The sequence below is a fragment of the Chlorocebus sabaeus genome, chromosome 16 (assembly GCF_047675955.1).
Source record: "Chlorocebus sabaeus isolate Y175 chromosome 16, mChlSab1.0.hap1, whole genome shotgun sequence".
Taxonomy (NCBI): Eukaryota; Metazoa; Chordata; class Mammalia; order Primates; family Cercopithecidae; genus Chlorocebus; species Chlorocebus sabaeus.
The window spans coordinates 62960323-62975965 of NC_132919.1; the positions used below are offsets into that span (position 1 = coordinate 62960323).

Here is a 15643-nt window from a genome sequence, read left to right on the forward strand (position 1 = left end):
TGGGCTCAAGTAATCCACCCACTTTGGCCTCCCAGTACGCTGGGCTTACACATATGAGCTACTGTGCTTGACCATGAAACTGTTTCAAATTCCATTTCCAATTGTTAATTGCTACTGTATATAGAAATACAACTGATTTTTATACATTAATCTTGGCTTCTATAACTTTGCTACATTAGTTGTTAGTTTTAGTAGCTTTTTTGTAGATTCCTAAGGATTTTTCTATGTATATTCATAGATCTTGTCATCCATCTTTAACTCTTAAAAATCCATATGACTAAGTCTAAATATTCATTTTATAGAGCACCCACAGACTTTCAACAATCATATAACTGTTAGGGAAGATAATGTATAAAGACATAAAAGGAGACAAAACCCAGTGCCCTAAAACACTTAAGATAGTAATGCAAGTAATGTCACATGGTAATACATGATTGGCTTATTTATGACACAGATAATAATCGATAACAATTGAGAGGAAAGAGCAATGATTCAAACAGGGCACCTGAGGAAAAGAGGAGTCAGCATCTGAGCAGAGTCTTCAAAGAAGAACAGGAAGGATCTGGGTAGGCAAATAGGAAAGGGAAGGGCAACTTTCTGTAGCTGGAACAGAAGGGTCATGCATACAAAGGTGGCAAACTAAATGACTCATTTGGTAGCAGCAAGCAGGCCTGTATGAGAGAGCCACGTGGGACTGCAGCGGAGATGCGGCCGGGAAGGTGTGCTGAGGGGAGGCTGGAAGGCCCCAAAAGCAACCATGGCCTTCCCCCCATGAAGGTGTCTGAGAAGACAGTGGTATGATTACAAGGCCTCTGAGGACCACATATCTGGTAGTGCTGGGCAGGACAGACTGGATCAAACAGCTGGCTGGAGGCAGGGAGCTCAGAGGGAAACGGGAAAAATTAAGGGTCTATGGTGACTGATAGTGAGAATGGCAAGGGATAACCAGGAATGGCCGCACGAGGGACTGTGACCAAATGAACAGTTTTTACATGGAACTAAAAAGTTGACACTCTGATCTTTGCAGAATTTTTTTTTTTTTTTTTTGATACAGATTTTCACTCTTGTCACCCATGCTGGAGTGCAATGGCATGATCTTGGTTCACTGCTACCTCAGCCTCCCAGGTTCAAGCGATTCTCCTGCCTCAGCCTCCCAAGTAGCTGGGATTACATGCAGATGCCACTGTGCCCAGCTAATTTTTTTTGTATTTTTAGTAAAGATGGGGTTTCACCATGTCGGTCATGCTGCTCTCAAAGTCCTGATCTCAGGTGATCCACCCGCCTTGGCCTCCCAAAGTGCTGGGATTACAGGCATAAGCCATCACGCCCGGCCAGAAAATATTACATAAAGAAGGAAGATTCTAGATGAAACATGGAATTTTTGATATCAGCCTTTGTGGAGGAGAAAGGGAAAAAAAAACCAGATGAGAGTGCTTGCTTCAGCAGCACACATACTCAAATCGGAACTATACAGTGGTTAGCATGTTCCCTACAGAAGGATGACACGGAAATTTGTAAAGTGTTCTGTATTTTTACAAAGGATAAATGCTTGCGGCAATGGATACCCAATTTTCCAAGTTGTGATTATTATGTATTGCATGCCTATACCAAAATAGACACATCTATTATGTACCCACACAACAACGATGACGACAATAACATGAAAGGCTAAATTCTCAGGCTCATCAGGCAGAATTAAGAATAAACCTCTGAAGCTGGGTGTGGTGGCTCACACCTGTAGTCCTAGCACTTTGGGAGGCCAAGGCGGGGAGTTCGAGACCAGTCTGGGCAACATGGTAAAACCTCGTCCCTACAAAAAATACAAAAATTCACCGGGTGTGGGAGTGCATGCCTGTAGTTCCAGCTAATTGGGAAGCTGAGATGGAAGAATGGTTTGAGCCTAGGAGGTAGACGTTGCAGTGAAATGAGATCACGCCACCACACAGCAGCCTGGGCGACAGAGCTTTTTTTTTGTCTCAAAAAAGGAAGAAAGAAAGAAAAAAGAAAGAATAAACCTCTGATGTAGATTGTGAGCCAGATATTTCACTTACATATTCATTCAAGAAGTATTTAGTGGACAGCTCCTAGGAGTCAGGCACTGTTTTAAGAGCTGTGGATACACCAGGGAGCACGAAACCCCAAATCCTTCTCTAACCTTGCAGATAACACTGTGAAGTTCAACTGGAAGAGAAAATGCCTTTCAAGTCATCAGAGATGTCCTCCCAAGGTTCAAATATCCAATCTTGTGAGCATTTGCCACTTAGGATCCTCTTAGCCTAACAAGGCTTTCTACCACCCAGCCCTAACTTACCTTACTTTCCACCTTCATTTATCTAGTCACTGTTTCCCATCCCTTTCCTTACACTTCCCCTCTATACCTGTAAAATCCTCATACTTCCTTTCCACTGACCCAAATCCTGCCCAATGTTACTACAGCACTTAATCGGGCTTCTAGGGCTCCCTACTTACCACCTGCTAGCTGTAAGCTTTGGACATGTTACTTAACTCTGCTAATCTAGTTTCACAATCTATAAAGTGAGGATGTTCACAGTACCTACCTCGAGTTGTACGTAACAGCTCTATGTAGAACTGTCTTACTCAATATATGAGCTTTGAATATTATGACATCTGACTACCTTCATAAGGCATTTACAGTCTTCCTGGTCCAGTGCTATTTCTTTCAGTGCTTATCTCTACCATCTGTTTGGTGACGAATCCCATAGTGCCTCATGAAAGCACTGACATTACTGTCTTAACGCTATTTCACTTAGTAAATGCCTTAAATGTAGGCCTGTGTCTCACTTCTGCTTGTACTGCCTACAGCAGTGGTTTTCCAACTTAGCTATCAGACTTGCCTGAAGAGGTTTACATTCCTAGGCCTTCAACTCCAGCCTAAGATTCCGATTCAGTAAGTGTCAAGTGAGGCCCAGGACTCTCTATTCTTAGGAATTCATCACCCCTGGTGATATGATTTCAGGTAAGTTTGACAATCTCCACACAACAGTACCTAATCTAGGAGAGATGTCAGGAAATAGCTGAGATTCAATCTTTCGTTGACCTTCTCAATGCTTTCAGAAGAGGTAATGACTTAAATTTTTAATTTGATTCAAGAAAAAAGCCATCCTCGTTGTTCAGAAAAGGTTCATGAAATTCAAGTTCTGATGTAATTTTTAAAAATGATTTTCCCCAATTAGGAAATTAAAACTTTTTCATAATACTGCCCCCCCACACAAAAAAAATTAAAATTAAAATCCCACCACATAAAGATAACCATTCATTTTCTTTTTCCCCTGGCTCTTTATAGTTTTTAAGTATTTTTAAGTATTACAGAAGTAATTTATACTAACTGTAAATAATTAAGATACCAAGTATAGTGAATTAAAAGTACAAGTCCCTCTTTCAATGCCACCCCATCCTTCTATACCAGTAATTGCCATTTGGTTTGATAATAACTACTTCCAGATCTTGCCTACAGATTTACAGATAAACAATTTTTCTTTACGTAATTATATTATACTATTCTGCAACTTGCTTCCTTTACACAATATATCAATTTTCTTATTTTTTTTCTTATTTTTTTTTTTTTAGATGGAGACTCACTCTGTCACTCAGACTGGAGTGCAGTGGCACGATCTCAGCTCACTGCAACCTCCACTTCCAAGTGATTCTCCTGCCTCAGCCTCCCGAGTAGCTGGGATTACAGGCACCCGCCACCACACCTGGCTAATTTTTATATTTTTAGTAGAGATGGGGCTTCACCATGTTGGCCAGGCTGGTCTTGAACTCCTGACCTCAAGTGATCTGACTGCCTCAGCCTCTCAAAGTGCTGGCATTACAGGCGTGAGCCACTGCACCTGGCCTGTAGCTGGGATTACAGGCGTGAGCCATCACGCCCAGCCTGTATGTTTAACATGTAAAATATTTCCTTTTGTTTCAATATTTTTGCCTCGAATTTTATCTGATGTTAATGTTATCATGTCTGACATCTTCTCTATAAAAAGAACTGCTTCTTGTTACTATATGCCTAGTGCTTCTTCATTCATTCCTTTCTGTTTATTCCTTTCTGAAGTTCTACTGAGTAAGATTTAATTTTTATTAATGTTAGCTTTTTTTATTACTAACTTTTTTACTAGGTAATACATACACAAGGCCCAAATTTTGAAAGGCACAAAAGCAATTATAGTACAAATTAGGGCCCCTACATCCCAGTTCCTTTCCCTGGAGAAATCAATGTTATCAATTTCTTGTGTATCCCTTCCATATACAACCATATATGAGTGTACATACTTACATGCATACGCCTTTTTTAAAACACAGGTGATAGTTTACTTTTCTATATATTTCTTCCACCGAATATTTATTTTAAAATGTTCCATATCAGCACATGAAAACCTAGCTCATTCTTTTAACAGCTGCACGGAGGTAGCATAATTTATTCAGCAATTTCCCTAAAAATATTTTCATATTTTTCTCTTACAAATAATGCCAAAATGAATATCCTTGCACTTTAGTCATGTCAACCACGTGAGTATAGCTGTAGGATGAATTACCACTAGCAGAACTACCAGATGGAAAATAATGCCAATTTAAATTTTGATAGCAACTGCACAGGAAAGCTACACATATTTATATACACACACACAGTAGATTACTAAGGTTTTTTATTTTTCCTAATCTAACTGAAACTCCATTTTTTTTTTTTCTTTAGGAGGTTCAGTTCTTCATATGTTCAAGAATCATTTACATATCCTTTCTGGAAACTGTTCATATCTGTTTCCCTTTTTCTACTGGGCAACTGGTCTTCTGGTGATTTGCAGATCTTTATATGCAAATCTTTATATTAAAGGATTTGTTCTTTGTCTGGAATGTTACATGTATTTTTTCAGTTTGTCACTTATCTTTTGACTTTGCTGGGTTGGTTTTGTTACAGAGATTTTATTTGTATATAGTTTACTTCTACTTTTATGGGTTTCTCACACCAAGATTCTCCCATGTTTTACAGTTGAATGTTTACATTTTCTCATTTATCTGGAATTCTGGTACAAGGCTTTGTTTGTTTGTTTGTTTGTTTTAGATGGAGTCCCACTTGTTGCCCAGGCTGGAGTGCAATGGTGTCATCTCGGCTCACTGCAACCTCCGCCTCCCGGGTTCAAGCGATTCTCCTACCTCAGCCTCCCGAGTAGCTGGGATTACAGGCGCCTGCCACCACGCCCGGCTAATTTTTGTATTTTTAGTAGAGACAGGGTTTCACCATGCTGGCCAGACTGGTCTTGAACTCCTGACCTCAGGTGATCCACCTGCCTCAGCCTCCCAAAGTGCTGGGATTATAGGCGTGAGCCACTGCACCTGGCCGGTACAAGGTTTAAGGTAGAGATCCAATTTTTTGTTCTGGTTTCAATACTCATTATTTTAAAATATATATATATATATATTTGTGTGTGTGTGTGTATATATATATTTGTGTATATATATATATTTGTGTGTGTGTGTGTGTGTCTTGCACTGTCACGCAGGCTGGAGCGCAGTGGCGTGGCGCGATCTCGGTTCACTGCAAGCTCCGCCTCCTGGGTTCAAGCGATTCTCCTGCCTCAGCCTCCTGAGTAGCTGGGATTACAGGCACCTACCACCATGCCCGGCTAATTTTTTTGTATTTTTAGTAGAGATGGGGCTTCACTATGTTGGCCAGGCTGGTCTCGAACTCCTGACCTTGTGATCCACCTGCCTCAGCCTCCCAAAGTGTTGGAATTACAGGTGTGACCCACTGCGCCCGGCCTTAGAAATATCTTTTCTTCATTTCATATCACTTTTAGCACAGACTACATTTCTTTTTGTATTCTGAGTTCATTTCTGGACTCTGTTTATGCATCAGTTCTTACAGTATCAAATGATCTTTTTATTATATCTTTGCATTATGTTTTAATATCTGGTGGGTGGTTCCCCATCTCCATCACTAGTCCACCTTTTCAGAAGTTTTCTGACGATATGTGCATGTTTGTAACATTTGTCTGTAGAAACAATCAGTTTGCCTGGTTCTAAAAAACCATTATTAAAAATCTGGAGTATTTTTGGCCAGGTATGGTCACCTACACCTGTAACCCCAGCACTCTGGGTGGGGCAGGCAGGAGGACTGTTTGAGGTCAGGAGCTCAAGACCAGTCTGAGCAACATAGTGAGATACCTATTGATTAAGCCCAGGAGTTTGAGGTTGCATGAGCTATACTCATACCACTACACTCTAGCCTGGGCAACAGAGCGAGACACTGTCTCCAGAAAAAACAACTATGGTGTTTTAAACAGGGACCACCGTAAGTTTACGGACACTGACATCTTTAGGACACCAAGCTTTACTATACAAGAAAAGAGAATACCTTCCCATTTTTCAAGTATTGTTTTGTGTTCCCCAGCATTATTATTTCCATATAAACCTCACATATGCCTAAGTATATCCCCAAGTATTTATAGCAGCACAATCTACAGTACTTGTACATTCCTAGACATTGCTCCATGGCCTTCTGTCATCAAATGTAGGTAGCCTAATTTCTTATCCCCTCTTAAAGAAGACTTGATCATTTTGCCTGAATGTCCAAATAATTCCTTCTTCATCATTAAAACACAGAAATGTTCTTAGGGATGCCAGGCTCTGTGCCAGGCCTGCAGTCCCAGCCCTTTGGGAGGCTGACGTCGGTGGATCACTTGAGCCCACAGTTTGAGACCCGCGTGGGCAACACGGCAAAACCCTGCCTCTACAAGAAATACAAAAATTAGCTGGGCGTGGTGGTGTGCACCTGTAGTCCCAGCTACTCGGGAGGCAGAGGCGGGACAATCCATTAAGCCTAGGAGGTCAAGAGTACAGTGAGCTGGGATCATGCCTCTGCACCCAGCCTGGGCAACAGAGTGAGGCACTGTCTCAAAACAAAACAAAACACATGAAAAATAAGATAAATTTTTTAAAAAAGAAATTTTCCTAGGAAATATTTCAGTGTCAACTGTTTGGCACCACTTTTTCTTGAGATAGAATTTAAACTTATCACTTCAAATCTTTATTTCTACGTTCTTTAACCATATATTTGAGTTTGTTTCATTTCTTTGGTCCTCGTCTTCAGGGACACCAATTATACTTAAGTCAGATCTCTTTTACTTTCTGCATCTATTATGTTCTAATTATTTTCTCTGATTTCATTTTTTAATCTGTCCTCCCTATCCTTTACTGTTTTCAGCACTGTGTGTTCATCTTTATTCTGTTTCTTTCCTTCTTTTTTTTTGAGAGTCTCACTTCATCGCCCAAGATGGAGTGCAGTGGCATGATCTCGGCTCACTGCAACCTCCTCTTTCCGGGTTCAAGCGAGTCTCCTGCCTCAGTGTCCCAAGTAGCTTGGATTACAGGAGTGAACCACTGTGCCCAGCCTTTATTCTGCTTCAAATGTGGCTTTTAATTCTGTGATAATTTTAGTTTTCTCTTCCACTACTTTCCTGTGTACTCTGCCAGCTGACGTTACATTTTCTCTTCGCCATGCCTTATTTTACCCAATCCTCTATATCTCTGCTTGAAGTTCTGTATTTTCTTAAGTTCTTTGAACTCACAGTGGTAAGACTGGCCATTATTTTTCAACTAAGCTAAAAACATCTTTTTAGTATGGGTACTTTACCTGCCACTTATTTTCCATTTTGCCCCCATCCTTTCTTATAGTATCTTTCTGTAGCTACTGTGCTGATTCCATTTATTTTGTTTCTCTTTTTTTGGTTTTGAAATGGGGGTCTCACTCTGTCACCTCAGCTAGAGTGCAGTGGCAAGACCTTGGCTCACTGTAGCCTTGACCTCCTTGGCTCAAGTGATCCTTCCATCTCAGCCTCCTGAGTAGCTGGGACTACAGATGCACACCACCACACCTGGTTAATTTGTTTTTTCTTTTGAGATAGAGTTTCGCTCTGTCACCCAGGCTGGTGCAGTGGTGCAATCTCAGCTCACTACAACCTCCGCCTCCGAGGTTCAAGTGATTCTCCTGCCTCAGCCTTCCAAGTAGCTGGGATTACAGATGCACATCACCAAACCTGGCTAATTTTTGTATTTTTAGGAGAGACGGGGTTTCACCACGTTGGTCAGGATGGTCTCAAACTCCTGACCTCATGATCCGCCAGCCTCAGCCTCCCAAAGTGCTGGGACTACAGGCATGAGTCACTGCGCCCAGCCCTAATTTATTTTTCCTTTTTGAAACAGAGTCTTGCTCTGTCACCCAGGCTGGAGTGCAGTGGCACAATCTTCACTCACTGCAACCTCCACCTCCCAAGTTCAAACTATTCTCCTGCCTCAGCCTCCCGAGTAGCTGGGATTACAGGTGCCCACCACCAAGCCCAGCTAATTTTTGTATTTTTAGTAGAGACACAGTTTCACAATGTTGGCCAGGCTGGTCTTGAACTCCTGACCTCAAGTGATCTGCCCGCCTTGGCCTCCTAAAGCGCTGGGATTACAGGCATGAGCCACTGCACCCGGCCAATTTTTGTGTATTTTTGTAGAGACAGAGTCTTGCTATGTTGTCCAGGCTGGTCTCAAACTCCTGGCCTCAAGTGATCCTCCCACCTTGGCTTAATGATGATCTGAAGGAGGGCTATGTTCCAAGTTAGTAGAAACACAGGAAGCCTTTGCATCTCCTCAGCCAGTGAAGTCAGGTGCCACCAAGCTGCTCACAATTCAATGTCTCCTCCAATAGCCCTCATCTAACACTTCTAGAGAAGATGACACATCTATATGTCTCCTTTTAGAGCTTAGTCCCCCCTCTTACCCAACATCTCCTATGGGGCTTGGGGAAGCTCCTGATGCTAGCCTGTGTACCCTCTTCTGTCTCAAACAAAGGAGTGACTCTGCCCATCAAAATCCTATTTTGGAGAATTGCATTCTTCTGAGTTTGGAATCTGCAGCCACAGGTATTTCTCAACATCTTCCTGTTTGCTCTTCATTATACTGCTGTCCCTCCTTATATATTACGGGTGGCTAAGAAGAATTGTATCTGACTCTCATCATCCTACTGTTGACATTTAGGTCTTTTTCTCTTTACTTTATTCTCCACAGTCTTCCCTGACCCTTGCTAAACCTCTTCTATCTCCTACCTCCACTGCCCTTCTGCACCATTGTTTTGCAACCCTTTACTCCAATATGATACAAATCCTCCTGAAAAGGCTGTGAAGCAGGATCATTTTTACTCATTTTTGAACTGTGAATATTATTATGCATGATGTCTCCTAGTAAGCAAATATAAAATACTCCTCGAAGGCATGACCGCATCTTCACTTTTACTACTTTCATAAATAACAACATAAATTACACATTATTTATACCATATATATACCATATATATTTATACCATATACCATATATATACCATATATACACCATATATACTTATACCATATATATACCATATATATATTTATACTATATATATATTTTTATACTATATATATATATTTATACTCTATATATATATATATATATTTGAAAGTCCCATGTCTACCTTGTTAGTATAAGTTCCTTGAGGGAATAAACTGTGTATTCCACTTTATTTTATTTACTTATTTTTTTTGAGACGGAGTTTCACTCTTGTTGCCCAGGCTGGAGTGCAATGGCACGATCTCGGCTCATGGCAACCTCCACCTCCCGGGTTCAAACGATTCTCCTCCCTCAGCCTCCCAAGTAGCTAGGATCACAGGCATGCGCCACCATGCCCACCTAATTTTGTATTTTCAGTAGAGACAGGGTTTCTCCATGTTGGTCAGGCTGGTCTTGAACTCCCGACTTCAGGTGATCTGCTCACCTCCACCTCCCAAAGGGTAGGGATTACAGGCATGAGCTACTGCGCCCGGCCGTATTCCACTTTAATACACACAGTGCTAGTGCAGAAGATGAAGGTGAATGTGTGTATGTGAAGGTAACTTTTAAAATAAGCTCCCAAGTTATCCAAATCAACATAATACTCCAGCCACTGCAACATTTTCCCACAATTGTTAGTAAAACAAAAATCGGCTAACACAATATTCTGAGAATATACACTAGCTTTTCTCGGTCTTTTCTATTTGCTTTCTCTTCAAGCCTCTTCCTGCCTGATTACCAAGGACCAGTGCCTGCAGGTACCCAAGGTCCTGCCTTATTAAACTTTAAGATGAATTCTGGCACAGCACACCTTTGGCTTGTGGCTCAGAGGCTGACTAGACAGCTTTGGCAGCAAGACCTTAGGCAAGCCAGGCTACCTACAGAGCATAGAGTCACTCCTTGTTCAAGTGACAGCATCTCCAATAAGTCTATGTGAACAAGATTAGGACAAAAAGCAATAAAGTGGTACTTTTTTAAAAGCATTATCACCTTTATCCAGTGGTCTCAACAGGGAATGAGTCCTCTCACTGTCCAGAAAAAGGAGGAAGTTAAAACCAGAAGAGTTTTATGTCTTAAATTCCCCTGCTGACAGTCTTGACAGGGACTCGTGGAACACTGCAACATTCTAAATATCTATCAAAAGTACTGATGTGTACCAAAACACATTGTGTTTACTCCTGCCAACCTCGCACCTACTAACAAAGCCACAGATGGTTCCCCAGTATCATCATTGTGCCTAAAACACTATGAGTATGTGTTCAATACACACTGGCTGAATTAATGAGCAAATGAATGACAATCCTAAAGTGCTACTGCAAATACCAAGGTGAAAAATTAAATACCAGAGTCAACATAATTATGCACCAAACATACAAAGTAATTGTATTAAAAACCTCAGAGGAATCCACACAGGCTGGCAAGGTGAGCATCCATCCCAGTGTTTCAAGTACAAGGTGGTCATGCCACCCAGACTCACTACCAGGATTCTCCAAAAAGTATCAGATATACCCACAGTCTGTCCTCAGAACCTCAAAAATACTCTCTGGATGCTAAATCTTAGAGCACAAGCAGTCAGTTGGTTAAATACTGGGGCAAACTAAATCCCAATCACGCTGCCATCTTTACTCAAAACCAACCCTGAAACATGCACTTAAGTGAAACAGAAGCCCAGGAACTGCTACCCAGCTTTTCCCAATAAAAGAGGGGCACTAACACCTGGGCCTAAAGACCAAAGATATCGTCAAAACACAGGAGAAATGCCAAATTCTTATATCTGACTTACTGTAGGTAAGCCAGGTAGAACAAGAGAAAATGAATTTAAGCTATAAAATTACACTACTTGGAGTCTGACTACAAGAAGCTGCTAGACTACAAAATGAGTTGGGTTGAAAGAGATCAGGGAATTTTTCCCCCAGAGTCTTTAAAAGGCAGAGAATGAAATAATGACCTTTTCAGCTACCTTTCTGACCTCTTATTCCTGAATCCTCTCTGGAAAACACAAAAGTTAAATTTACTAAACAGTCATATAATTCTCTTTGGTTATATTTCAGTTACAGGTACAGTAATGATAATGCTTAAATAACAGCTAACATCTCTATATGGCTTACTCCATGCCAGGTGGAGTTCCTAAGTCCATTACATATATTAACTCATTTAATCTCTGAACAAGGTAGATGTTATTATTTATTGCCCTCATTTTACAGATGAGGAAACTGAGACACAGAGGATAACTTGCCCAAGGCAATACAAAACTGGGAAGTGGCAGGACTTAGATAACCCAAGCTAATCACAGAGCTTTTTTCATCGGTGAAGTTGGATGGAAGGGCAGAGCCAATGTTTAGGGGCATGCAGGCACAAAAAGATCAGATTCCTGCCTCTGGCCAGCAAATGCCAAGGTAGCTCCAGGGCCATGTTCTGAGAGTGCCATCTGATCCCTTAACCACTAGTGTGTCTGTCACCTATCTCCAAGTCTGTTAACTTCAAGTGTGGAGCCCAGGAATGTGCAGCTCCCTTGGGATTCTCACACACTAAAATTTAGAGAACCTGTTGCTCCAACACCAATCCTGCTTTATTCCTCAAGAAACCACAACAAAAGAAGGTAGAAACATAATAACCAATAACGACGCTGTTTTTTGAGCATCGTTATTGGACGGTCTGGCTCTGTCGCCCAGGCTGGAGTGCAGTGGCATGCTCTTGGCTCACTGTAACCTCTGCCTCCTGGGCTCAAACTTTCCTCCTACCTCACCTTCCCAAGTAGCTGGACTACAGGCAGATGCCACCATACCTGGCTAATTTTTTAATGTTTTTGTACAGTCAGGGTTTCTCCATGTTGCCCAGGTTGGTATCAAACTCCTGGACTGAAGTGATTCTCCCATCTCAGCCTCCCAAAGTGCTAGGATTACAGGTGTGAGGCACCACACCCAGCCCTATAATGGGGTTTTTTATTCCAGGTGTATTTGATAGAATCTGTTTTTTTACTCTGCAATAATTCCCAAATTTAGTCACACGAAGGAACACCTGGAAGTCAATTTCTTAAACTGTTGATAGACTTAATTCTACGGATCAACTAGGAACAATTTTACGTTAGGAAAACATGAGTATGTTAATACCAAATATTAAAAATTATAACCATGTTTTCTTAGTGAATGTCTCCACACTAAAAAGATGACCACTTCTAGCCTTTTTCATCAATGCTAATTCGCTGTGTCCATTTACTTTTTCCTTTGCTGGTGATCACTATCCATGGCAAGCAGGAACCAATGGTCTAAAAATTCCAACCAATAATTCTAAAGTTCCTCCAAATTACGAAGTCAACCACGTCTTTGGCAGGGCTTCTCACAAACTTAGCCTCAGAATCACTGCTTTAAGGCAGGATTTGCTGCTCACCAACCACTAGACGTAATCCTGTCTCGCAGGGTTTCTTAACTTGGGGTCTGTGAACTTGAATTGGACAATCACGCCCATATTTCCATTCACCTCTAGCTAAATGTTTTATTTCCTTCAATTACAAATGGGGCAGGTGCTCACAGTGGCATAAGTATCTGTGACTTTGCCAGCAAGAGAAATATTTTTTCCCACCACGGTGCATTAAGCATCTTGAAATGCTGTTTACCCTTGTCACCACTTCAAAATTACATTAATAATTACACTGGATGGTGTAAATCAATACGTTAATTTATTAAAAGTACATATGACTACATCACTTCTAAAAACATGTTCATATCTGTAGTGCAACGTAAGTGGTTTCTTTTGTAATTCTACGTGTTCTATGCATTTGAAAACATAACTATGAGAAGGGGTCTATTGGTATCAGATGATCATAGCACACAGAATTTAAGAACCCTGACCTACTGACAGGTGGAGGCACAAAAATGATTTTAAGACAGCACATTGCCTACATCATGTGAGTTAAGATATGGCTAACTGCTTACGCTGTTGATAGTGGGGTTATTAGTTTGCATTTCACTGCTAAGCCATGCTACCTGTGTGCCTGGAACAAAGAGGAAGCTCCAGAGAGTTGCTAAAAAAAAAAAAAGGACAAACTGGGGTAGAGTTCCTGCAACAGCAGTTTGACTACTCCATTGATTCTACCAGCAGCCTAACTGTGGCTCAGTCTCTCCTGGAGAATAGGAGTAACTATTGTTTACCCCATGACACTGGAAAAACTTACAGGAAAAAAACATTTAATTTGTGTGAAAAGACTTAAGCTCTTTGAAAGATATACTTTTTTATTTTCCAAGTGTATCCTTAAACAATAGTTCTAGTGGTCTTAATTTTACTAACACGGTGTCCACATCAGAATCTTGAATCCCATTCCCAGTTCAGCTGTCCACAATGGGCCATAAGGAAGAAAGAAGCATCAGAGGAAAGGAAATACAGCTCTATCTCGCCTGGGAAACGGGTGAACTTAAAGATCAGTGCATATTGCTTGGATTTGTTTGTAAATATGTTCACGTATGTGTAATGTCTGGACAATGAAAATCCATCGCTTTCATCAGCTTCTCAAAGAGGACTCCAAAGAAGACCTACTCTAGAGAAACGTGCTCCTGAAAAACTGTAAACAAACTGTAAAATATTCAAATTTCTTTTTTACAAGACCCTCACATGTAAACCAGAACCCCTTCCCTACAGCAAACTGTGGGTCACAGATAATAAAACAGGCCTGTGCAACACCTCACAGCTAGTCAATAACCAGACAGGACCCACTCCTAGACCACCTGGCTTTTTCCCCCCTGCATGAGCCTTGTCACTGAACAGTTTTCTTCTTCTTCTTTTTTTTTTTTTGTATTTTAGTAGACAGCGTTTCACCTTGTTACCCAGCCTGGTCGCAAACTCCTGAGCTCAGGTAATCTGCCTGCCTCGGCCTCCCAAAGTGCTGGGATTACAGGCGTGAACCACCGCGCCCAGCCAGTTTTACTCTTCTTAAATCTGATGTTCATGGCATAAGGCAGTAGTGGCTTTAAATATCACTAGCCACAGCTTTCAGTTGCTCTGATCGCTATCATTCAACTTTAATTGAGTAAAAGGAAGAAAGCAAAGAAAATTCTTCCAACTGACTTATTCAACTTTCAAAGATGAGTTTATGTTGCAATGCCAGTTTAAAAGCTCCCCTACGACACCGTGCTTCTATAAAGGATTCTCAAATTGATGAATGTCCAGCAAGATCTACTACTAAAGGTCACACAACTGTACTAGCATGAAACAAGCCAAAAGATAAGGCCCTGTCATCCTGTGTTCAGGAAACAACGGCGGGATCATGCCACAGGCCAAGATTTCCAAAGAGATTGCTTTAGAGAGAATGGTTATCAGGAAGCAAGAGCAACAGTAATTCTGGCAGAAGGGCTAGGATCCATGAGTACCCGCGGGGTGGGAGTAGGGGGCGGGGAAGCTTGTACAACAGATCGTCTTAATAGAAATCTAGTGTGGCCAAGAGTGCACGACCGCGAATAGAAGCGTCTGCATTTTCCTTCACAACTACCACTCCCTCTTCCCTTACCCGCCCACCAACGAAAAAAATGCGGCAGGAGTGGAGCGCACGGGAGGAATAAATGGAGTATCTTTGGGGCATAAACCCAGTTTTAAGACCTGTTTCCACCACGAAATAGCTGCCTGACCCAGGCAAGTCACAAAACCGTGACTCAGTTTCCCCACTACACTGCCGACTACACAAGAATGCTGCCGGGATTAAATGAGACAGACAACGAGTACGAAACCTTCAGCACAGGGCCAGACATTGGAACCGCTCCATGGCCCTAAGGCGAGTCCGCAGGAGGGTTCTGGGGCCTGGGCTCCGGCCCGGAAAGGGCGCTCCCGGGGCCCGCTCCCCGCCAGCTGGGTTCCGAGGCCCTGCCCGGCCCACCTTGTTGTTGTACTCCTCCACGAAGCTGCCCAGCGCCAAGCGAAAGCGCTTATCGGGCCGCACACTCCAGTTCATCGCGTAGACCGTCCAGGGCGCTTCATACTTGTAGATCTCCTTCCGTTTGCCGTGCAGGGACATGGTGGCGGCGGGGCCGCAGTACGGGCCAGGTCAACAGTGGGCTGCGGCGGGCGGGGTGCGAGTCGGGCGGGGAGCCGGGCCTGAGATCTATGGGTCCGAAGGGAGGAGGGGCGGGGGCGGGCAGGAACGGCCTACCCCGGAAGCGGGGATGCGGCGACAAACAACGACGACGACCGACCCCGACCCCTAGTTTCAAACCAGCCTGGGCACCGACGACAACCACCTTCCGTTTCGGGACGCCGCCCCGCCCTCTCGGAACGGAAGCCACGGGACCCCTGCAGCGCC

At 42.4% G+C, this 15643-nt stretch overlaps 1 protein-coding gene and 1 non-coding gene across 3 annotated transcripts in view; one reads left to right on the forward strand and one right to left on the reverse strand.

Moving 5' to 3' along the window:
- DCAF7 (DDB1 and CUL4 associated factor 7) overlaps nucleotides 1-15604 on the reverse strand; it is a 35504-nt gene extending 19900 nt beyond the window's left edge. Inside the window, exon 1 of one of the 2 annotated variants that reach the window (XR_501040.3) lies at nucleotides 15221-15604. Coding sequence is in view for 1 of the 2 variants with exons in the window: in XM_008012159.3 (XP_008010350.1) it covers nucleotides 15221-15358 (138 nt within the window). In the remaining variant the exon portion in view is untranslated. The remainder of the gene's footprint in view (nucleotides 1-15220) is intronic. The other variant, XM_008012159.3, reaches the window with a different exon arrangement.
- On the forward strand, nucleotides 1431-1534 carry LOC119622273 (U6 spliceosomal RNA). Its single transcript, XR_005238934.1, has one exon. It is a non-coding gene; the product is annotated as a U6 spliceosomal RNA (small nuclear RNA).
- Nucleotides 15605-15643: the final 39 nt, after the last annotated feature.